At 37.4% G+C, this 25,908-nt stretch overlaps 1 protein-coding gene across 25 annotated transcripts in view; it reads left to right on the top strand.

Moving 5' to 3' along the window:
• Positions 1-25,908, top strand: part of NRXN3 (neurexin 3) — a 1,528,419-nt gene that overhangs the window by 1,170,537 nt on the left and 331,974 nt on the right. For all 25 annotated transcript variants that reach the window (XM_049113340.1, XM_049113345.1, XM_025442408.3 and 22 more), the window contains one exon: positions 11,047-11,228. In XM_049113340.1, the coding sequence (XP_048969297.1) occupies positions 11,047-11,228 (182 nt within the window). The remainder of the gene's footprint in view (positions 1-11,046; positions 11,229-25,908) is intronic.

Below are 25,908 nucleotides of genomic sequence, written 5' to 3' on the forward strand. Positions count from 1 at the left end.
GCTGTATATTTATCAGGTGTAGGTATTAAAAATACATTGAATTTGTAAGTGAATTGGGGAAGATTTCTCACCTTGCCTGTGATCTGGTATAATTTGAATAATTTAGGAATTATATTTTCTTTGAAAGTTAGATAAAACTTATTTGTAAAATCATCTAGTATCTTTTGTATCATCCTTATCTTTTAAATAGAATTTGAATCATCTTTCCAATGGTTTCTGGGGACCTTAGTCTACTGAGTGTATCTAGTTTTTCTTAGAAACATTTGGAAAATCATATTTTTCCTAGAAAGGATCAATTTCTTCTGTTTTTTTTTTAAGATTTTATTTATTTATTCATGAGAGACACAGAGAGAGAGAGAGAGAGAGAGAGAGGCAGAGGGAGAAGCAGGATCTCCACAAGGAGCCCAATGCAGGACTTGATCCTGACTCCGGGATCAGGACCTGAGCCGAAGGCAGACGCTCAATCACTGAGCCACCTAAGGGTCCCTTTCTTCTGGTTTTTAAATATATTTTTCTAAACTTGTATAAAATATTCTTTTATATTTTAATATTGTCTATGTTTGTGGTTATATCCCCTTTGTAATTTCTACTATACTATTTTTTTCTCTTTTAATTATTCTTCTGGTTTTTCAGGGATTTATATGCTTTATTTGACATTTTAAAGTATAAGCTTTGGGGATTTTTTTTAACTCTTCTATTATTTTTTTAAAAGTGTTGGGTAAATTCTAGCTTTTACTAGTCATCACATACTAGCTTATTAATTTTATTTATTTTCATAATCATGTCTTAAGTTGACATTTCAGTTCATTTATATTCATTTCCTTTATTATTATTTAGGGCATTTTCTTCTGAGTAAAATTTTATCTGTAGTTTATAGAACTTGATATAAAGCAGTCTCTTTTCATTAATATTCTAATTATTGGATATATATATATATATATATATAACCATATATGTGTATAAATGTGTAGAAATCATTAAGGATTTCTTTATCAACAAGAACATGATCAGTGTTACAAATACTCCAATTTGAAATATATCTGAATCACTTGAATGTACTTCTTAGGTTAAATCTCTAGGTAACTTATCACTTAATCATCTTGGTCATCCTTTGCCAATTTAAAAAACATTTACATGCCCCTTTATGTTCCAGGCACAGTGATAGCTACCAGGGGTTCTTTACTGTCAAGGACTCTTCTAGTTGTGAAAGAAAGAAAAGTTGAGCTTACTTAAATTAGCTATGAGAATTTTATATGAGACAAAGTTTCAACTTCATAACACAGGCCATTAAAACCAAGTACTCCAAAGATGAGTTTTCTATGTGTGTCCAACTCTCGATTCAAAAGTTCGACTTCACTCTTTGGGTTAGGGTTTATTTTCTCCCAAGTTTTTTCCTTTGGTAGGAATTGTTGCCATGGCAGCTGTGTGCCATTTATGGCATAACTCTATTATCAGAGAAACTGATGGAGTATTCTTCTCCTTCCAGGTTATAAAATAATAATAATAATAATAATAATAATAATAATAATAATTCAGTGAAATGCTCCAGTTGGTCCAACTCGGGTTTATTTATCACGCCTTAGCTAATGTTGTATGTAACAAGCAAAAATCTGTTAAAGACTTTTACAGACAATTTCCATTGAAATCACAATTGGTATGGGAGAAAATTATCATTTCCATATGAAGGGGCTTAGTGTGGCAAGACAAAAAGGAAGATATACTGGGCACCTGGAACAATTAAATTCTACAGATACTAAAATGTTAGGTACTTTGAGGTGATCACCATAAAACAGAAAAACTGAATTATTTCTAGAGTTCTGTATAGTGCACATGATAGCTGTTTTGATCGTTACCGCTACTTTTTGAAATGAGGAGGTAGGAGAAGTATCATCACCTCTTAATAATGGGGAAACTGGGGCACAGTGAAGATAAATGATTATGAAATAACAGAATCAACCATAATAGTTGAAGTTTCTTCCTTTTGCTTAATTCTGATATGGGTTCTATGATTAAGAGATAAGTATCTCATAGAAGCAAGAGTCAATACTCTTAAAAATATTACCTAACTTTTCCAGGAAAATCATGTTTTATGAATTAGAGCCACAAATACACCAAAGTTATCTGTTTATGATCTCTGGTTCCTTGAAAGTGTGAAGTCCATATAAATCTAGCATTTAAATCAAAGCACTAGAAATAAGCAACTGCTCTTTATCTGTATTTTTTTTCCAGAGGATATTCAGTACTTAGAAATCCCTTGATTGCTCTTATTAGAGAAGGTATTTTAAAGCTGCGGAATAAAAGGAGGAAAAGGAGACAGATGAATGCACTCTGAACCTCTCTTTTATTCTATATCCCATGAGATGTCATCAGAAGAAATGAGTTTCTTAAAAAATGTTACAGAAAAGTCTGATGAGTAATTATAAAATGATCATTTTTATTTTTATTCATTTATATTTTGCCTAAGGACAAATGTATATATGGTCTTTGCATAATGGTATGTAGAATAATGACATTGTCATTATTAAATATGTTGCATTGCTTTTTTACTGTATATTATTGGTAGGTTAAATCTAAGATGTATTCATATATATACATATATATGTATATAAATATATATATGAATATTACTAAAAACTGTTTGCCACATGATTTAGGAACTGAGGGGTAACATAAAACAATTTGACTGAAGATGGATGTGATTTTCTTCTCTGAGCCTGCCAAATATTCACCAAAGAAAAATTATTCAAACATTTTTGTGGTTAGCTTTCTTTTATAAATTGGAAGCTCTGTTCTCTGCCTGGGGAGGTGTTATGAACCCTAATTGATGAGTATTTATAAAATATTTCCACATCAAGATGAAATGACAAAAAGCTGAGAAGGATTAATGGGCAGATACCTGAATGACAGTATGAAGATATGAAAGTATAGGTGAGCCAGGTTTTATTGATTAATTCAACAGCATTTATTTCCTGAGCATTCAGTGTTGATAGAGAGATAAATTAAACAGCCCTGTCCTCCAGTAGCTCATGGTAAAGAAAGGTTCTGGATTTTCATTTCGTTTTGACAATAAAACTTAATATTTATTTCCTTAAACCTGAATACTGTGCAATTTCCTAGGAATTACTTTGTTTTGCTATATAAGAAACAAGCTTGGTTATGAAAGTTAAATTAAATTGGCTGTAAGATATTCTCTAAAATAAAACTCATATAGAGTCCACCCCTTCAGAATTTAGATTTTTAGGAATGTGGTGTAATTAATGAGGAGAAGCCTATTTTCTGACCTTGCTTTTATACACTTTCCATAGAACAAGCTCCTATTAAGCCACCATCATTTAAATAAAATAAAATGATCACCCCTATACTGCCATTTCCATCCTGAGGGCATTGAGTTTCCATCTGGTTTGTGGTTTTCTTTTGTTTTGCTTTGTTTTCTTGGCTACATGTTAGGAAGCCATTGTTCTTCTGTTCATCGTCATTGCCATCTCTCTACACTCAGATACACAGGTAAAGGTAAAAGGTAAGCATAGTAGGCATAGAGCTTAGCATAATGAAAAGAATGTAGATCTTTGAGTTAGTAGATCTTGATTAAATTCCTGATTCTACTAGATCTTAAACAAGTTTTTTTTTTACCTCATTCTAAAATTTCCCTCATCTTTGAAACTGGGAAAGTAACTGTTATGGGCTGAATTGTGTGTCCTCAAAATTCATATGTTGAAGTCTTAACCTCCTGTATCTCCAAATGTCACTGCAATTGGAGATAGGGTCTCTAAAGAGGGTATATAAGTTAAAATGAGGCCATTGGAAGGAGTGCTAATCCAATATGACTGGTGTCCTTTTAAGAAGAATTAGAATATAGATGGGTAAAGAGAGTAGGCCATGTGTTGACAAAGGGAGAAAACAGCCATTTTAGAAGAAACCAACCCTACTGACACCTCAATATCAAAATAATAGCCTTCAGAGTTGCTGGAGATAAATTTCTTTTGTTTAAGCCACCAGTCTGTGTTACCTTGTCATGGTAGCCCTAGCATACTAATACAGCAAAAATATCTAAAGTAAAAGGTATAGGAATTTGAAATATTGGATTATAGTATATTATATAATAAATGATTCATACATATAGTTAGCATAAGTATTAATATTAGTATTAACATTAGCATTAACATTAGTATTTAAGGACAAAGATTTGTGCAAAAATTAATTGTCCCAAACAAACAAAAATAACAACAAAAACTGAGTTTATGAAGATTCTTTTTTAAGCAAAGGGAATTTAAATGTATCCCTGGAAATTTAATTTTTAGATCAGTTTCAATGTTGAAAGCATTTGCATTCTCTATCACTAATCAATTTTTTCCTAGTGGAAGAGTTCTGATATCTGATGAGTAAAATAACTTTGTAAAAGTTTTTTTGATGTAATGTGTTTCTTAAAATGTCATTATCTCTAAGACTCAGAAAGGGTCATGTGTTTGTCAGCAGTCATGAAAGTGCCCAGAAACTATGTGTAATTTTATTTTACTCAGAATTTGGGGGAGTACAGGGACACCTGGTGACTATAATGCTAAGTGTCTGCCTTTGGCTTAGGTCATGATCCCAGGGTCCTGGGATCAAGCTGACATCTGGCTCCCTGCTCAGCGGGGAGTCTGCTTTTCCCTCTTCCTCTGCCCCTGCTTGTGCTCTATCTCTCAGATGAATAAATAAAAAATCTTAAATTAATAATAATAAAAAAAGAATTTGGGGAAGTACAGGTGTGTATAAGAAATCCTAGCAGGAGGCTGTCTCAATTGTTGGTATCAGTTTTGGAAATAGCATAATTATTTGGCTCCTCTTAAGAGTCCCTGGAAAATTCATGATAACATTCCCATGAAAAGGATCAACCAAATATATTTGCCAAAATTGGGTTTGTACATGTAATCATCCATAAAGAATAGTTATTTTTTATAATACTACCAGAATTAAATAATAGTGTCCTTTTTTATTTATAAAAAAATAAGCTTATAGGTAGAATTTCATTTGTTTTATATTTTTTTGTCCGATCAGCTTCTATAGAAGTTTTGGCATTAGATACAATATATATAATTCACTCTGCACAAGTTTGAGTTCCAGTAATACGAAGCAGATTTTATACCAAACTGAACCAGCATTGGTTCTGCCAGGAAGTCTTCAAGTTGCAATTTTTCTTCCAGAATTCTGGAATGTGCTCTAAAATGTTGCCTCTGTGTTTCCTGGCTTAATGCCCTTTGGTTTTAATCATTCTTCCTTCAAGAAAGAGGAAAATATTGCCCCAGATGAAAGGAGTAAGGATGCTCACCTTGCCTGAGCATCATTTAAGAAATGGGGCTTGGCTCTCCCTGATTATATATTTGACTCTTAGGCAACGTTGTCAGTTTCCCAGTTAGCTGAGCAGTAAATCTGATCATTTCTTTGCCAAAGATAAAGGATGTTCTTTAAAATGGATGAAATTTTTCTCTCAACGTTCAGTCCCTTCAGTTTTGCTTTATTTAAGGCTTTTTTATCATCAGTTTCGGTGTTTATTTCAAAAAAAATCCAGAGTCGACAAAATAGATCATAATAAACCATCCATTCAACAAATGCATTGCAGGACTATTTGTAACATCTGTATCACTTACTTTGTACTCCCTAGAGGCTCCCTCTGTAGTGCAGAGGTTCTGTTCACAGTTTTTCCATCCGCTATTCACTTCTTTCTTCTTGTGGAGCTCTTGGTCCCCAAGGATTCCCTTCAGGAATGGGCCAGCAGGACAGCTGTCTGAGGGCAGATGAGGGCAGGATGGAGGAAGGGGAGCTCTGGTTCTATTCTCAGCTCTACCACTTAACACCAGCTGAAGTCACTTAATCCTGAGTTTCTATTTTCTCTTTTATTCAAACGAAAATATTTGCTATTGACACTTCAGTGGGATTGGAGGAAGAAGCATCAAATGAGATACTCCCAAAGAAAACAATTTGAAAACCATTCAGGGCTATGAATATAGAAGGTCCTACAGTGATGAACATTCCCCAGACAGCCAGGGGTGTGTGGAAGGGGAACCATAGAGCAAACTGAGTAAAAGAAATCGAGAAACTATTTTTTTTTCAGGCCATCAGTCATTATGAGCTCCTTGAGCTTTATGTTTCCATTTGGTAGGAGTGATATGTGATATTTCTAAGCCTTTCTGTTTTGGTTTTGTTAGAGATCTGGTTAATTGATCTGAATAAAAGATAGTTTAAAATGAATAGCAGTAACTGCTTCTATGGGCATGATGTATTTTATGTCATTGATAGTCCGTTTATTTTCCAAAACGATTTACCAATTCGCAGTAAAGAACACAAATGTGGTTAAGGTTGATGAAAGAGTAATACAATAGGAATAACGAATAAGGAGCCTGAATAATAGAGAATGACAGACATATTACCTTGATGTCATGAGATTTTATAAATTCTCAGGCAATGTTCAAAGAACACTAGGGTAGGAGTTTGACTTCTTTCTCTTACCCTGGTTTATCTACCAGATGGTTTGCACAGCAAGAATTATACTAATTTTATTACTTAATTTATTATTGCACATGCTATATTTGTCCATGAGTAAATCATCTAGTTCCCTTTAAATTTAATCTTCTCAGGTTTCCCTGGAAGCTGCTTGCCAACTTGTTTCATTTTAACAACAACCAAAAATTATTTCAGGGAAGGCTGATTTGCTTTGTTTTCTTTCTTTAAAAAAATATATATAAATAACCAGCCAACATGCTTAGATGCATTTCTGGAGCCTTTTATCTGTAATAATTTGATGGAGAAAATAATAAATTAATTCCAAGTAGTCTATTGAGTTTTCTAACTCACTTTTCTTTATTTCTTATACACACTCACATATGTATATGCATACACATATGTATGTATATATTATTTTTATATCAAATATAAATCCTAAACAGGTCCATGATTCTATTTCTATTGGTAATTGCCAAAAAAAAAATCATGCCATTTGGATATGGGAATAGAAAGCAATGTCATAATGGCAGGGCCATGCAGTTAAGAAGTCAAAGCAACAATAGTAATAATTATCCAAATGTCCTAAATAAGGAAAAGTTAAGTTGCCATCAATAATTAAATTAAATTTTAGTAAAATAAGCAGTAATATGCACCACAGATTTAATAACTATTTCTTGAAGAAATAAAAGCGTATCTTGCTTTTATGACCTAGAAAAATTTTATCTGTTATTCTTGAGAAATCATCAATCATCTGTTTCATTGGCTTGTTGTATAACTACATAAAGCTATTCTCCAGGACTCCTTCATGATCTCACTAGATCCTGTCCTACTCTTTTCTTACCCCCACAAATCCCACACACAGAATATACCCCAAAACACACATATTCATACCCTCACATACCTGGGTCTGCCCAAATCACCATGAGCCCCATCACAGTAAGTAGCTTGCTAATTATAAACACAATAAGCCAAATCTATTTTCTGGTGCTTTTGAGATAAAAGAAGTGGCTTGTTATAAATAACATGTCATATTTGTTGACTATTTGAAAATGGTGCGTATACATATCTTGGTTAATGTGACAGTATCGAGATTTCATTCCTGAAATACTGTGTTGGTGGAACTCCGCAATCTCAGCTGTCTTGCAAACTTGCAAATCCTGCAATGTTAAATGGTCAAAATGCCACCATGGCAGTTTTTCTTCAGTTGAATTGATCACTTTTTGCTAGCAAGCAGGAAATTCATGGTTCTGATTGTTAATAAATGGAGTATGATCTTCGCACCAGCATACTTAGCACAGTGAGAAACCAACAGTCAAACTAGGCTCAGGGGAAAAAGCATGCGATGTGGTATTGCATGGCTTGGAAATGAAAATCTTTAATGGATTAAGGAGGGTACTTACAGTTCTTAGAATGTTCCCAAAATGTTGATTTGTAGTCCACATTTTAAAATAACAAAATTAACTTTTTAATTTGAAAATGTAAAGCAAAATAAGTCCATGTTACCCCTAGGACTCTAGGCATTTTATATTAAAATTAACAGAAAGTGCATATCTATCTTTAAAAACCATGCAAGATAGCAGAGCTAACTGAAGAGGGAAAAAATTACAGGTTTTCAGAGTAGAAAGTTGTAAATATTAATTAACTTCCTGTAAAGCCAACATTGAACTGTGGGAGCATTCAAGGCCTTTATTTACCTTTACTAGGATATTTGGTACCAAGAATACATATTTTAAGATTTGTTTCCATATCACAGAATAAGCCATATGCTAAAGACTTTGTGCTTTTTTGCCCTTTTCACCTACAAAGTTAGAATTATCTAACATGGTGGCATCCAAAATTCAGAACAACAGGAGCAATAAAAATAATTTTTAAGACTACTTTTTGATGTACCCTGCTATTGTCATAGTGAGGTTTTGTTCTTTATTTAAAGCCATTATGATCTCCTAACCACTATATATAAGAAGCTGCATATTTATCTTTTAAAATGTTCTTTATCTTTATATTCTTTATATTGAGAATTATTGAATAATCAGTGAATAAAAAATATGAGCAGGGTAGAAGGTTTGTAAATTTATTTGTATGGTCAGAAGGCAAGACTAACCTTTGAAAATATGCCAGGTTTGGGGGCTATGGCTTTGTTTTCATTCCATTTTGGTCTTATAGGAAGATGTGAAAAGAATAAAGCACAGTCAACTTTGCATCACTGGTATAGTTTATTGTATAATTTTATTAAGCTATGACTGGCATATGGTGAAGACAAGCTTCTGGAGGCAAGAGGGTAAAGCTGATGACTTAAAGAGGTGCCATTTATTTCAGATGTTTGGGTCTCTGTTTCCACACGTTGTTAACAAATGAAATATCCCATAGAACCGTTGTGAAGATCCAGCTAATGAATTTGAAAAGGTTTTTTAAACCAGAAAACACCAGGCATATGTGTTGCTGTTATCAATTTTGGACTTGTTCTTTTTGTAACAAAAATGATAAAATTATTTCCTGATAGAGTATGGATTTATCTCTGTAGTGGGATCCACTACATATTTAGGATAGAATAGGGTAAGATTTTATAAATTACCACAAAATGTCAAAGGCTGATTTGCATTTTGGTGATTCTATACATTGATCACTGAGTAACCTTCCAGTTTCCAAATAAAGAATAAAGAGGGTGGCAATGACATTTGTAATCATCTACAGAAAAGGGAATTATTTAAATTCTTCACAGATGGATAGAAATCAAGAGTAAATCATTATGTCCACACTTCCAATTTTAAGAAGCATTGAGGGTATCTGTGGATTGTGAGCAAATATTGTTTTGCATATAGAATTAATCATAGGGACGCCTGGGTGGCTCAGCAGTTGAGCGCCTGCCTTTGGCCCAGGGCGTGATGTTGGAGACCTGGGATCAAGTCCCACATGGGGCTCCCTGCATGGAGCCTGCTTTTCTCTCTGCCTATGTCTCTGACTCTCTCTCTCTGTATGTCTCTCATGAGTAAGTCAATAAAATATTAAAAAAATAATTAATCATAAACTCTCCAAACCACAATCCCAAATTCTTCAGATGACTGTGGAGGTCTTTTCAGATACCATCCCCTAAGGATTGAGACATTCATAAAACGAAGATAATGTTATGATACACGTAATATACAAACTGAGCATATTGGAGGGACTAGAATTGTGACCTTTAATTAGATTCTATATGCCTCAGAGTATAATGTGGCTTAGTGCTTAAAATAAGGATGACATATGACATATATCCTAATTCTAGCTCGTAGCAGTTGACTTTATTATTTCTAAATAAGCTGCATAACTCATTTTTTCTTCATACAACATAATTCAATCCAGTATTCCCTGTAAGCTAAATGTGAACCAATGCTGGAGATTTTTAGTAAAGTTGAAGAAATCTGAATGCTTATCTAATGCTGCTTTAAAATAGTTTCAAGGATTGGACCATGTTCAGTGGGAACACATCTGAAAATCTGCCAAATATTCTTTGAACTTTGAGATGACTAACATATGGAAGTATTCACTATGGGTAACATACATATAGCCATAGAAACTACAATGATGTGGTCTGTTCTAGCTACCAAATCTAAATGCTTTCCTCCAAATTTAGACTTAAAAATTTGTTTTTAAAAATGGACTTTCAAGATTTATGAGATAAAAATATTTTATTTATTTTTCTTCCTATTTGTTTTCTATGTATTTTTAAATTACTATATTCTTACTAATCCCTGGCTTTGTAAATAATGAGAGTGAAAACACAGTAAGTACTAAAAACATGGATAAACCCACTATTCGTAAGTGGAAGTATCACTTACATTCTAAATTCATCATTGTGAGATTTTTTTTCTATGTCTTCTATATTTCCTTTTAGAAATTTAGCTTGGAAAAGAGGGAAGCTGTTATATAATACCAGATAAATACGAACACTAGGAAAAAATTAAGTTTTTAAAGGCCTCTGGAATTAATTTTTATCACATTTTTTTATAGCAACATAAGAGTGAAAGAGACAAATGTTTTTCTCTGGCTACAGCTTTCTTTTCTGTGGGGGTGGTGGAAGGTCCAGGTATGAAAAAGAATGATGGCTTGAGACATAACACCTTATGTTCAGTCTTGTGAGGCATTCCTGGAACTGCTCCTGGTTCCACTGACCAGAATGTTCTGATAGCTAAGAGATGGAGGAACCAGTTTTCCCTCTCATGCCTGTCCTAGCCGAGATGGAAAATTAATTCTGCTGTTGAGGAGATCAGGAAGGTTGTTTGTCACAAAGTACCAGAGCTCTCAGACACAGAGTGTTATTTGCCCTCTGCCATTATACAGCAGGAACTGAAGATGTTAGAGACGTCTCTTGCTCACATCTGCTCTGTTATTAATTCATTTTGCCTGCATCTTTAATTTAGGGTGACAGTTGCCTTCCGAGACTTTGGATGCCATCCCTCTCAGTAACCAAGTACCAGCACGTGGGGGCCGTTTCCTCTCTGCAGCTGTCTGTATAGTATCTCAAAAGTGTGCCTGCAGCGGGCAATGCACAACACAGTGCCCTGATGGCTCCCTCTCTCCTTGCTTTCGCAGCTGGCGCTACATACATCTTTGGGAAAAGCGGAGGCCTCATCCTCTACACCTGGCCAGCCAACGATCGGCCCAGCACTCGCTCTGACCGCCTGGCCGTGGGTTTCAGCACCACCGTGAAGGATGGCATCTTGGTGCGCATTGACAGTGCTCCGGGCCTCGGTGACTTCCTACAGCTTCACATAGTGAGTACCAGGCCCTGGCCTCCATTGCTTTGTCTTCCTGGTGGTGTGAGTCGGTGAGCCAGATGAATGCAGCAGAACGTTCTAGATAGACTCGGCAAAGAGGCACATGATTATAAAATTTGCCAACGTGTCGGAACCCTATCCCAGGGTTGTCCCAGTGTCAAACCTCATTCTTCCCTTTCAGTGTGAACCTTGATGCCCATGGGGGTATTTCAGGGATAAAAACTGAAAAACTCTTTGAGTCCAGACTCCCTTTCCAGTGGTATGGTTTGGTCTGTCATGAAACATTTAGCAGACTGCAAAGGTGTAAATAAGAGATTTACCTGGTACTTTGCCTTAACCTGGTACAAGTAGCAAAGCCCATTTTGGTGGTAATAATCTCCTGTACTGGTGGTCAGCAATGTTTTTCTATTAAGGGCCAGATGGAAAGTGTTTTGGGCTTTGCAGGTGATACAGTCTCTGTCACAGCTCCTTGGCTCTGCTGTTGTAATGTGCAAGCAGCCATAGATAATAAGTTTTTTTAAAAAATGTGTGTGATTATATTTCAATAAAAACTTATTTTATAAAAGCGGGCTGTAGGGGGATCTGGGTGGCTCAGTTGTTTAAACGTCTGACTCTTGATTTTGGCTCAGGTCTTGATCTCAGAGTTGTGAGTTCAAGCCCTATGTTGGACTTCATGCTGGGTGTGGAGCCTACTTAAAAAAAAAAAAAAAAAAAGGAAAAAAGCAGGCTACAGGCTCTACTTTGATGACCCCTGCCCTAGGCAGCAAACTTCCTCATACAAATATAAGGAACATGTGATAAAAACTGAGGCCAGATGGGGTGGGGCAAAAAGGAAACAGCACAATAACCAAGAATTGTTATATTCGTGTGCATTGTATATCCAACATTTTGCTTGTATATATAAGCCCAATAGGAATGCAGCCTCAGTCACTGCAGATTGTTAAGGACACAGGGTAGTTCTAAGAAATTAAAATGATTTGGAGGAAAAAATTACTTCGTTATGAGGATAGAAAATATTTTTATAGCAACAATTAACCCATTTTATCACCTGTGCAGTCTGCTGTTAAAAGAAAAAAAAAAAAGTAGGCTAAAGAAGGATATGATTCTCATCCATAAGTACCCAAAGTGCAGCTACCAGGAGCAAAGAGAGGAATTGTTCTCATTAGTTAGCGATGACAAGGCCAGAAAGAATGGATTTAATTTGGAGCAATAAGAATTCAGTTTAAATAGCAGGGGGAAAAAGCAGTTAAGAGGAAAGACCAACTGGGGATTACTACCAACCTCCAAAAAGGAAGAAGAGGAACATTTTACTGGGCATCTTTGAATCTGAATTTTGCTAATGTGCTGGTCTACTGAGGAAGGCAGAAAGTGGGATTTTATTGCTGGTCTCTGGAGTGGAGGTGGTGGCTGGCTGGAACCACCAGCAGCCAGTTCAGCCCTGCAAGCACTGCCCATCTCCAGCACCTGCTATTCCAATATGCCCTGGAAGCAGGAGCAGCTTGAAGTGTAAGGCTCGATCTGGAAGCCTGTCCAGCCTTTGTGTGAGCCAGAGCCAGACAAGAGTGCAGGGAAGGAATGGCTAGGAGTGATCACCTTCAATGTGTGAAAGAGGGATCTTAAGAGAGTTTTGAACCTTTATGCTTTTTCAGATGCTTCAAGGACCATATGGTACTGTGAGTCTGAGCTTAAGCATTTTAAAAAGTCATGCCAAGGAGCACAGAGAAACACAGCCATAGTTTGTATGGTTTATCTTTATTTGGCCTCTAAAAACCACCATAATTTACAAAACTCTGTGAGATTTATGCTGCATATAACTTAATGACTATTTCATGGCAGCTATAACTAGGCTATTATTACCAGCTCGCTTGCATTTTCACGGTGATTTATCTTCTTTTTTTGTTCAGTGTGACTTACTAAGGAAAATATGATTTGGCGCAGCCATAAGCATCTTTTTTGAGTCAGATAATGTGCTACTGGTTTATCCATTTCTCCCCATTCATGTTTTGTAGAGCATTTCTACTTTTAAGAGAGATGCTTCCTATCTTCTGAAAGTTTACTTAAATTTTTTTGTTTTTATAAAAGGGTTATGAGGATCCTGGGAACTTCTAGGAAGAACCATAGCATTCCATTTTAACATTTTTTAACAGTAAAAATACAAGAAGTTTTACATCAAAATGTGTAGACCCACTTGGGTCCTGTGGTCCTTTTCCAGTGATGTTACATCATTGTTTAAACATTCTAGATAATCCCAACAGGTTGACCTTTATCAGATTGACATCATCTGACCTTCTCAGAGAAATGAAAGAAAGACCCTATGATGTGGAGAAACCACATCATTCTGGAATGGTCCTGATATGCTTGTGGCCCTCTTGAGCATGGGATCATTTGATTGGTCTAATAATTACAGACCATTTTAGCTTCCCTAGTGGACTGTCTCTGGTATCTACCAGAGATAAAAACTGTGTGACTATATTCCAATAAAATTCAGGTGTAAAAACAGGCAGCAGGTTTTACTTTGGTGACCCCTGCCCTAGGCTGCAAATGTCTTCATAGAAATGCAAGAACCTGTGATAAAACCTGAGGTCAGAGTGGGTAGAGCAAAGGGAAGTTTCCTTACCACTCTCAGGAATAAAGGAATCCAAGTAGAAGATCCAAAAACTTGATTTCAAACCCTGCTTCTTGTTTTTGACATTTACATAGATGCATCAGGAAAGCAAAGCCATCAATACCTACTCAGATACTTTTATGTGACTTTTACAATCTGTAAAGCATGGATTTGTTTAATGGATGTAGCTTGTTTCCTTGTACTAAGGAATAATGCTCAAAAAGAAAATAATTTAAAGACTGTTAAGGGAAGTGGAAAGAGTTGAGCAGGAGGCAAAAGATTCCATTCCTGCTTGCAGTTTACCTAGAAGAAGAGAAATCCACCAGAGGAAAAGAAGTGATGGCAGACCCAAAGAGGAAAGGGAGGCAGAGTGGATCCAGGGGCAAGAGGAGGAAGGAGGCATTGGGCCTGGGGAAGAGGCCCTGCCTGCCTAGACATGTGTTCCCAGCAAGGGGTTATACATGGGCAAAGCTTGATTCTTCCAGTGTGGGTGTCAATTATGGAAACAGTTGGTTGTCAAGCTCCTAAGTTACTCAAAAACAAAGTACCAACTCAGAAATTAGTAAGTGTGTGTAGAGAGGGTATGTGGTGAAGAAAGAGGGGGGGAGAGGGAGAGAGATTGAGAATTTGTGTTTTATAAACTGTTACTGAAGGTAAGTCCTAGGAATCCCTGAACAGTTTTGAGGTGCAGTAACTCTGTCATTGGAACAAGCACTTTTTACCCCCAACTTAGCCTATTTGAAGGAAGGGAAAATGCTCTTCCGAGAACACCAAGGAGTCTGACCCTGAGGTGAGCACCCTTCTAGAACAGACCTGCTTGCTGTGGAGTCTCCAGAGCAGGAATGGCAAATAGGCTTCATCTTGTCTGCTAGCTTTGAGGACCTCTCACCTCCTCACTTCAAGCTTTCTAATGAGAGGAGTAGACAAATACAGCAGGTAGGAGTTCTGGCTTCCACTAGCCATGCCCACTCCCTCCTCTGAAATGGGACTTTGTGGATGGATGCATGCATGCTGCATGTTACCTTTGCTCTAGGCTGCATGCTATCCTATCCCTGAACATTCTCATTTCTTTTCCTTTGTCATCCTGAAATGTCCACACGTTAAAAACTCTTTAGGAAAATTGGAATCTTTTTTAAATTCCTTCTCCACTAGAAGCCCTTAAATCATTTGTTAATTAGTTCAGAGTCCTTAGTCTTAAAATGATCCTTCTCACACCAGGCCAAGGTCAGCTGTTCCAACAGAATTTGAGTTTTGCTTGGAGGGCTGGAGAGAAAGGAGGAGAAACATACATGACTAATTTTGGGTGCACACAACATTTAAAAAGGTGGCAGGAAAATGCTTGGAAGTCACTGGTGCCTTAGGGTAAAGAATTGATGTAAAGAAAGGGGCACCAAGACAGAGGTGGGTGGGTGCTGTCAGTGCATTTTTCCTCCATTTCACAGTTTGGTCAGATTATCTGTTATCTGGCGAAAGGAAGGAAGGGAGGAAGGAAGGAAGGAAGGAAGGAAGGAAGGAAGGAAGGAAGGAAGGAAGGAAGGAAGGAAGGAAGGAAAGAAGGAAGGAAGGAAGGAAGGAAGGAAGGAAGGACTTTCCCTCTTTCTTTCTTTCTTTCTTTCTTTCCTTTCTTCCTTCCTTTCTCTCTTCCTTTCTTTCTCTTTCTCTCTCTCTCTTTCTCTCTCCTTCCTTCCTTCCTTCCCTCCCTCCCTCCTTCCTTCCTTCTCTCCTTCCTTCCTTTTGGTTTTTTTTTAATTAATTTATTTTTTAAAAGATTATTTATTTATTTATTTATTTATTTATTTATTTATTTATTTATGATAGACATAGATGGAGAGAGAGAGAGAGGCAGAGACACAGGCAAAGGGAGAAGCAGGCTCCATGCCAGGAGCCCGTCGTGGGACTCAATCCCGGGACTCCAGGATTGCGCCCTGGGCCAAAGGCAGGCGCTAAACTGCTGAGCCACCCAGGGATCCCCGGGTGTCTTTTAAATTTAAAGTCTTCCCACTCACACAGGGCCTCATAGTGGCTAAATAGGCTTTTACAATAAGTCCTGAACAAGATTAGAATTAGATTTTTTTTTTAGATCTTTAAAAATGAGAGAGAGATGTCCAAGAAATCTAAAATAATTTAGAGATGAGTTCCCTTCAAATTAGCTTACATTTCTTCATTTTTGGTTCACACGTCCATGATGCACTATTTTCTATGTCAATTATTAATCATATTAATGAAATCACAGATGAAATGTGTTTGGCAAAGGCAAAAAGATCTTTCCTTGCAGTATGTATGCATGAAATGAGATTCTGTGGAGGGAGGGTGTCTTAGGGCAGAGGGATTTGTAAAGAAATATCACTTTGAATATGCTTCCTCCATTGAAATCTATTGTTGAGGAATTAATCTGCTCAATATTTGGAGAGCAGCCACTTGCAAGTGACTTCTGCCTATTGACCTCCCATGTAGGCTCTATGAAGCTGTGTCATGTTACACTCACCTTCATTTAAACAATAGAGAAAAAAAATGAATAGGATCAGAGAAAGGATTACCACGAAGTGCTTGCTATTCTCTCATGAAACTCTTAACAACCTCCTCTCACCACCTGCAAAATAGAAGGTCGGGCATTACTGGGCAACAATTAGTTTCTCTTTATGTAGTTAATATAGTGTATAAAAAAGATATGCTATTAATTTCTTTCTCCCTGTGTAATTTACAGTAAATCCTCTTGGATTCATTTTTTAATTATGAACCTTTCAGGAACAGTGAAAATTTATGTGTCAGGGCATCTGTTTTGTTTGACAAGAATCTATAACCTTCTCCAACTGTTTCTCTCCTGACTTATAATGTAGATACTTAGATAAAACAAGGTAGGAGAAGAGAGGGGACTGCTGTCCTGACTTACCCCCTTTTCATAATGGCAAAGTGTTCTCCTTGCAAAAACTGCCCCCCACCCCAAATAAAGGTCTCACAGTATTCTTTCAGTGCCATGTTTGGGGGAAATAGAATATTTATTAAGTTTGGTATGCATAGTATTGTTTTTCCATAATTTATAGCATTTGGAGAGACTCCTGGAGAATAAATGGGAGCAAAGCTGAATTATGATAAACGGTCTGTTCCTCACATCTATTGCATCTATAAATTGCTGGCCCAGATGCTTTATTTGGCTGTCTGTGTGTGAAATATTTACAGTAAGCCATCAACATCTGCTGAGTTAGTCTTCAGTGAGGTTAGGTGGTTAGGTGTTACCTTAGATTTGTGTCTGGATTTGGCCAGTAGCAGAACTGGATTTGACTTAGGAACTGTATTTGGGGGAATCTACAGAGAAGTACAGAGGAATGTTGGCATTTTTGAGACTGGTAATGCAAGTAGAGAGGGAAAGAACAAGAAAATAACAAAGGTGTCCAACAGATGCAATTTTGTTTCCCACAGAGTGCTGTGCACTGCAGGTTGGCTCCGTATTCCCTTTCATTGCTATTTGTTCTTAGTGAAAAAGGCCTCTTTGGGTTTTCTGGGCTTAGGAGCTTTTCCAGATCATTAGCCACTTCTGTGGAGAGGGCCTGCTGGGGATCTTCTCTGCAGCTTCCAGCTTAGCCGTTCCATCCCGGCAGAGTTGGAGAAGAAGGTGGGAGAAAGGAGTGGAAGTGGGGATTTGATGAAGTGAGCACTTACGCAAGCTGGACCAGACGCAGCTCCCTGCATGGGAGTTGGGGTGTGTTTTTTCCAATCTCTATTATTCCCAAAATATTTCTGTTTAAATCTATTTACTTTGATTGCGTACTCAGTTTCGAGGGGAAGCATGCCATAGTGGAAAAAATGTATTTAATTTGAAATCAAAAGATGTGGATTTGAGTCTCATTCTGTCAGCATCCAGTGAGCTCTTTGGCTTTGGCAAGTTATCATTGCCCTGGGCTTCACCTTGCTCTTCTTTTATTTTTTTTATTTTTATTTTTTAAATTTATTCATGATAGTCACACACACACACACAGAGAGAGAGAGAGAGAGAGAGAGGCAGAGACACAGGCAGAGGGAGAAGCAGGCTCCATGCACCAGGAGCCTGACGTGGGATTTGATCCCGGGTCTCCAGGATCGCGCCCTGGGCCAAAGGCAGGCGCCAAACCGCTGCGCCACCCAGGGATCCCCTTGCTCTTCTTTTAAACGGACACACAAAAAATACTATACTATAGGGTTTCCTGATGTTCAGATGGAATAAAATATTTAGAAGTTATTATCAACAAAAAACTGCAAAATGAAGCGTGGTAGTTTTCTCGGTGACATATCTGGAAGGTAATAACTTCAATAGAGAAAAAAGATTGGTGAAAGGAAGAATGTTTTAAAATGGTTTCATTTTAAATATTTTTAAAAGCCTGCCAAGACTGTTTCTGAAAATAAATTCCTTTTTAATCTGATTGAAAACAATTGTTTTTGAAATAATCAGATTCACAATTGAGACTTTTGGGAGTGTCCTGTAAGCACAGGGTGAAGAAGCCAGGTCCCTCTGCAAGAGACCTAGTTAGGTCAATAGGATATGACATGGAGCTTCCTTGGCATGTCGTTGAGGGCATTATGTCTCTATATGACACAAGGTGATTCCTCATGCTTCCACTGCCCTTCAGTATAATGTTCCAAAGTGTTTTTACCCTCACCGGTAAATGTGTAATTTACCTTGCCCCGAAGGTCCTTCTTCAGTTGTATGAACTATGAAGAATGGAAACATCCCACCTTGCCAAAGGGGGAAGGAGGAGGAGAACAAAGCAATAATAAACAGCATCAGGAGAGCAGAACCTTTCTAGGCAGGGATAGTATAAAAGAGACTTGAGCCCCACCATGGGTACCAGAAAAAGACATAAACATTCTGACCCAAACGTAGGAATTAACAGAGCCTAGAGAGAGTCATTGTTGGAACCAGGGTCCTAGTGAGGATACAGCCAGATTGAGTAGGGATGAGTAGCCGCTACCACCAAGTAAACTAGAAACATAAAAGTGCATATATGGGTAAGAATATTCTGTAGACTTTGATTCCTCAAAAAAATGCAGGAACAGTGAATGATAAATTCAGTGTAAAGATAAAATGTATAATAATTGACAAAATGTATAGAAAATATTTTATGGGTGGTAAATAATTATGAGAAGGCGAGACCAAATGGCCATATCTTTCTCATTTATCAATTACACCAGTGGCTCTTTTCACTGTTAACTGATAAGTCATGTTTCAGAATCCTCAATGCATTCCTTTCTAAGAGGAATTTAGAAAAAATAGGATTCAGAGAATTTAGCTCATGAACATCAACTAGCACATTTAAATTGAGTGCTTTTTATGTGCCATGCAAAGTGCTACATTTTGGGGATAGTGGTAATCAACATTGGGTCCCATAGAGCTAACAGATGTGAAAGACTACAGAAATTAAACTATGAGAAATTAGGTTTCCTATACATTATGAGATGATGTATATAACATGCTTGCATCACTCCTGGCATATAGTGAGCTTTCAATTATGGATAACTTTTAATGTCATTGGTACTTTTTCATCAATTAAAAAAAATTAAGTCAGAGAAAACAGTCTATTTTATTTTCCTAAATAACAAATAGACTTTAATCAGGTTTCTGAGATTGCAACTTAAGTGATATAAAACTCTAAGGAGAAGTCAAGATACCACTGATTTAAAGCCAGCTGCATGGCATATATCCTAGATTATTGCAGTTATCAGCTGAACAAGTTCTGAATAGCAGAGGCTTTTTAGACATATGAATTTGAAGTGCAGCAAGCAAGTCAAACTCCAGGTGTCATCAACGCTGAGGCCTCATATGACTTAATGGCAGGGCTACCTTAACACTGTCGGCTGGATGAGTTATCTCATTGACCCACCACTTACACTGTTCCTAGTCATTACTCCTGGGGTATTGTTCACTGCAACAGGGCAAGAAATAACCCATTGACTCACTGAAGCTATAGATGATGGATTTTAGATCCCTGACTGCATTCGGAAGGCATGGAAACTCAGCGTATTAATGGGGGAATTCATTAGCCACCCACTCCATAGCATCATATGCTTAGATCCTGATGCTGTCACTGCTGCTGTTTCAACTTGTTAGTGTGTCCCTGATAGATGGCAGAGGGAACTGTATAACTGTATTAGCCTCTAAGATAGTTCTGACAGCAAGACCTGTAGTTTCCCAGTCTGAGATGACACTTTTGGAATCACTTAAAGACATTTAGATAAGCCCTGATGATCGATCAAGCTAACCTTCATCCTGAAGTCATTTCATACTCAGAATGACAGGAGATGATTGGCAATTAAGTCTTTTTTTTTTTTTTTCTATTCTTGACACCTTAGTTACCTGCTTTCAGTTTGGTTTATTTTTCTATTCTGCTTTCTGTAAAATGGCAGACAATTTATGACATAGATGATTATTTCCTACATTTACATAAGACCATAAGTACATCACCTTACATTACTACCATTATTATCACTTATACCACTAATATCAATTGACATACTACCAGGTACCAGACACTGCGCAAGAATTCTGTTTACATCATCTTATTATAAGCTCACAACAACTCAGTGAGGTAGTCACTATTAATATCCTCACTTTATGAATGAGTCAACTGATGTTTAATGAAGCTAAGGAAATTTCCCAAGATAGCACTGAGCAGGCATTCAAATCCAGTTCTGACTCTTAATTACTATTACACTCCTAATGAAAGTTTCAAGAGTAGAACGTGCAGTTGTGATCATTTTAATGCAACATGTATTTGTGGAACAGGAATTTATTTGGGGTTGTTGGAGATATAAAGTTTAACATCAAGGAGGGAAAATAAAAATTGCAAATGTGGCTGTTTTCAGACAGCATTGGGGAAATTCCAAGGAAGGCAAGACTAGTATAGTTTGTAGAGACTAAGAAATGAGCACAGACAGGTTGGGACAGATTTTGACTGATGGAATCTGAAGAAGGAACTAAATGCTAAATGAAGATACCAGCACATGTGTTACCTCAAAAGAAGGGAATACTGGCTATGTTCCCAAATTTGTGAGGTGTGCACTTTGACCAGAATAAATGTTTTTAAGGACTTCCTCTATGAGGGTGATCATAGGAAGGTAATGAAGATGAAACAGAAGGACATTCATTCCAGAGAAAGAATCAACAAGTATCACCAGCTGTTGGGTGGAAAGGGAGAGAAGTAAGAAATGTCTAAGAGGCTGGGAAGGTCAAATTTCATTAACAATAACAGTGAAATGGGGCACGTGTAAGAAAAAATAGTTTTAAGATAAGACTGTCAGAGTCTGATACTAGTGATGCAACACATATATGAAGCATGTGAGAGTCAATCTAGAGATTTCCAATTGGAAATGTGTGATGAACTCAGATGAGATATAGGGCAGAGGTAGGGAATTGAAAATTTGCAGCCTGAAATGACAAGGAAAACTGAGGCTTGCTAAGATCTGCAGGGACATAAATGAGTAGAAACCTGTGAAATATGTACATAACTTCCCAGAATGAAGGAGGGGAAGAAAGGAAGTGAAAAGGAAAACGCTGGAGGGTCAGAGAAAACCTAGATAGATGGTGAATTGTTACAGAAATCCAGAGGATTAAGAGAGGTTTTCCAAAGAGAGTAGCTGTAGAGCTATTTTCCCCATACCTTTTAGTAACATCTCTTGTATGCAGTTTGTGAGGATGTCTTCTTTGTCTTTATTGGTATTTATTGTACTATATAATCTTTGTCATTCTAGTCTCCTTAGTATTTATTCCATGCTTCTTCTCTTAGTAGTTGTTGTGGGCATTGCTAAGTCAGAGTCAGAAGACTCTGGGTCTAGATCCCACCATCTTGCAGTTATCTTGTGCAAATGGCAGAGAACTAGACACTATTCTGGCAACCTCATAGTATGGTGGGGAAGATCAAATGAGATAATGCTGTGAATGGGCCCTGTTACCATCGAAAGATCTACAAAAAAAAAAAAAAAAAAAAAAGATAATTTTCATAGTTATATGTATGTGCCTACCATCCAGCAAAGCTGTTGGTGATTAAGAGATTGTGTTTGGAGACCTGGAAATGAGGACATAAGAGAGGTTAGGTGGTTGTAGTTTTCAACAAGAGGGTTAGCAACCAGGCAAATGGCAGATCAGAGCCAAAATGTGAATGGCCCAACTGTGAGAGCTCATGAACGGCTACGGTATTCAAATGCTGTTTTTGTCTGCTGTACGTCTTCAGACCTTGCACCTCACCCCTTGCAGCAATTTGGAGGAGGCTGTTTGGATTTCAGGTCATTCTACAGTTCCCCAAAGAACCAACTCCTTGATTCCATTGATCACTTTGTGCGGTGAGGCATGGAATCTGATTACCCCTATCAGCATCTTAGTTTGGATAGCTACAAACATTACTAATGGTCATTAAGTTTGATCCAGCAAGTTCTTAAATGCAAACTGCAGTACTTAGGTTTAGTAAGCCCTTTCAGAAATAAACGCTACTGGTTGACTTCTCATCACTACAAGCTCACATGCTTACCTGATGGCATGCGTATTTTTGTAATCACTCCTGCATTTGCTGTTTTATTCATTGTTTAGTTACTGTGCTAGCCACTTTGTATATAAGAACTCATTCAGTCATAACTCCGCTGTCCAATTGGTGATATTACCTCAACTTTAGAGATTAAGAAACTAAGGCTCAGACGATTAAGTAGCCATTTGTTCCTAGTGTTGAGGGAAGGAAAAAAGATGAAATAGTGATGTGTTTGATTCTTATGTCATACATTTTGCTCTTGATAATTACCTATTCAATATTAAAGTCAGATGTGAATTTAATAGGGCCTGTATTTTTTTTTTTTTTGATCCACACAGGTAAGAGTAGCAAGCAGAAATAGAGGAATAGAGCACAGCATTTTGGCTAAAGAGGAATACATAATTGGAATTAGGTCACGTTCTTTTGGGATTCAAAGAAACTCTCCATTTTACATTACATTTTATTGCTCCCAGTATTTGTTTTTATCTCAATGGCATTAAGGCACCCAATTACTCCCAAACCGCTTTCTTAAACATTCCTATGCAGAATAGGCTTGGAAACTAATCTGAGATTTTGAATGCAATATGGTGCAACAAGAGGCACAGAGGTAACTTTTCCCCCAAATTTTAATACAAATCCCTTTAAATATAGTAGTATATCTGAGCAGAGATTGCTAGATAAATTCATTCTCCTATTTTAGTGTGATAAATGCCATATTAGAATTCTTCAAATATCCCTGCTTGAAAACCTTAAATGATCTCAAATAATACAGGGACACATTTTGTCTCCTTGCAGTCAGTATTTAATTTCTGTATTTCTAATGCAAAACCAGGTATGAGTGTCTTCACAGCAGCCCCCGCCTGTCATCCACTGACTGGTCTGTTAGCTGCTAACGTCTAGTGGCAGGATAAAAACTTGAAAGGGAGACCTTTACACTGGAAATCACATTTCTTGGAGTGGGAGCAGATTCCATTTAACTTGCCCCTGACTTGATGCCTAATTCCTAAGGTTAATAGGCTTTCATGTTTGCTACTTAGATCGGCAATGTTGGAGCTGGTTTTGTTGCATGGTTAAACAGCAAAGCTTAAATTCAATACTAAAGTGTGAAAGAGGAAAATGAGTTTGGTGTGACATGATGCCCAAAGCACCGTGAAGGTGTATTGGGTGAGGGTCCTTGACTACCCACAAAAAGCATCTATCTTTAAAAATAAGATACAAATCTCCCTGAGGTTTAGCTGAGAATAGGAATAGGGGTATATAGCAAGAAGTATAACACGACAAACTTGGTTTGAGAAAAGAGGCAGGTGGGAGGAATAGATTTGCTAAATTAAAATTAGCCAGGCAGGCAAAGATTAGCAGCCTGTTTAGTGAAAGAGGATTCATTCATTTATTTATTCAACCAGATGCTACTATATGTCAGGTAAGTTCTAGGACCTGAGGATACAAGTGTAAACAAGATAGACAAACTCCTCATTTGCATGGAGCTTACATTCTAAGGGGTACAAGCAATCAGAACATAGGTTTTGAAGAATTTGCTGAAAATGCAGTGTCCTATACATTTAATTAATTGACATATTAACAGACTGGCAAATCCCCACCAGACTTTAATTTCTGTCTTTGTACTCCTCTATTTCCCAAATCTGCATGTGAACCATCTCTTATTCTTATAATCAAAAGGGAGCACAAAGGGCACTCTCACCAGCGGATTCTACTGAAACCACCATTAAGGACCACTCTAGCTTGTTTCCAGTACCAAAATGAAACAAAAATGAATAACATCTTTACCCTTATTTTGTTCCTTTTTCTTTGAAATGACTGTGGCCATTCCTATTGCTTTATTTTATAATTGTGCAGGATTGCTTCAGAATATCCACCCATATTTCACAGAGAGAAAATTGCTAGAGGCATCTAAATAGTACTTAGGGGGAAAAAAAGATAAAAATCCAAATCAAATGAAAACTCACCTTCCCTGGGAGATAGACTACGTTGTTTCCAGTATACTCTCCAAGCCTGCTTATACTGTCATGTCTACATATTGTCCTAGAGCTCCCAGCCCCCCAAACCCGGTCAATTACGAGATCACCCCCTGTGGTGACAGTATCAGTACAAATTAGGCATTTCCCTTTACTTAACTGCATTCCACAGGAAACAGAATGGGACCACATGTTTCCCTTTGATTCACATCCAAACACTGCAAAACACAGAGTGTGCACTTCCTTCTTCAAGCTGTGTGTGTGCGTTAAACACAGGCAAACATTGGACTGAAATGCAGACACAGTAAGTCAGCTCTGGGGAAAACCATTCAAGTCTTTTTCTTTCCTTTTTTTAAAAATCTTGATCTTTATTTGAGCTAGGTCTCGGTAGAGATTCTAGGAATGATATTTTACAATGATCCTCCAAAGAGCAGTTAAATGTGTTTCATCCAAAACTGGGTATTCACCATACCATAGCAGACCTCTTTCTGGAACTGAGCTCTCTCCTTATAAATAATGCTCAATTTTTAATAAAGAGAACAAAAACATCCACTTTATATAATGGGTGTGAAAGAACATCGAAGGCACTGTGGGAAATACTTCTGTACGTTTCCACAAATTGCTTCTTTGTAAAAAGTGAGTGTTTGATATAAATAGTATATTAACAAAGAACTATCCTGGGTATGAACCCCAACCCTAAGCAGGAAAACCGGACTTCTCAATGAAGCACACAGCTTGAGCTCTCTTGTCTCTATCAAAGAGAGCAGCTGATATTGTGAAATAGTGAGACTTGATGCCAAATTCTGTGCACGTGATTTTACACGCATGAGCTGGTCTGATGGCTTTGTAAGCGCAGTGACATCTCTATGCGGCACAGGCCAAGATCACAGGATTGTCAAAGAACAGTTCATTTCACACAGCTGGAAAACTGTGTTCATGTGTGTGTGTTTAAAAGCCTAAATAGAACCATACTGTTCTGTGAATTCGTACTCTACTGCTAACCACCAAGAGCTACCTTTTAAACTTAGACCAAACTTGCTAGATTTTGGAAACGTAACCACTGCTATTCACATAGCACCTTCTGGAAACAAACTCCCACTACGTTTCTGTGTGTGTCCATAAAAAGTCACAGTTCTGTTTCTCTTCTGTCTTCAGAGTAGTTGAAGATTTGATTCCCTCTCAGGGGGACTTTCTGCTGTTCCTGATGACTGACAGTGAGGCCAGAGCCAGCTGTGCCCTTTTTACTGGTCAGGAACCAGGTCAACATACTTAGATTCCTGAGCATACGCAGGGCAGCTACATGAGGGCATCGGAAATGGAACTATTGCAATTGCTCCAGCACCTCCTCCCTTCCTGGACCCATTGGACTAAAAAAAAAAAAAAAACGGGAATGAAGTATTTTCTTCCTTTTCTCTCCCCAGTATTTGGCAGTGTAGCACAACACGCTCATTTCTTTTAGCTCCAACATGCCATCCCTTGGTTCCTAAACTCAGAGAACAAGGCATCCCTTGTCTTCAATGTGAGGCATTTAGAGAATGTACCCAGCTAGTGTCCCTGGGGCCTCATCCAACACACAGATATATTTTAAAATTCAGATATTTCATATACACCTA

This window comes from Canis lupus, chromosome 8 (genome assembly GCF_003254725.2).
Source record: "Canis lupus dingo isolate Sandy chromosome 8, ASM325472v2, whole genome shotgun sequence".
Lineage (NCBI taxonomy): Eukaryota > Metazoa > Chordata > Mammalia > Carnivora > Canidae > Canis > Canis lupus.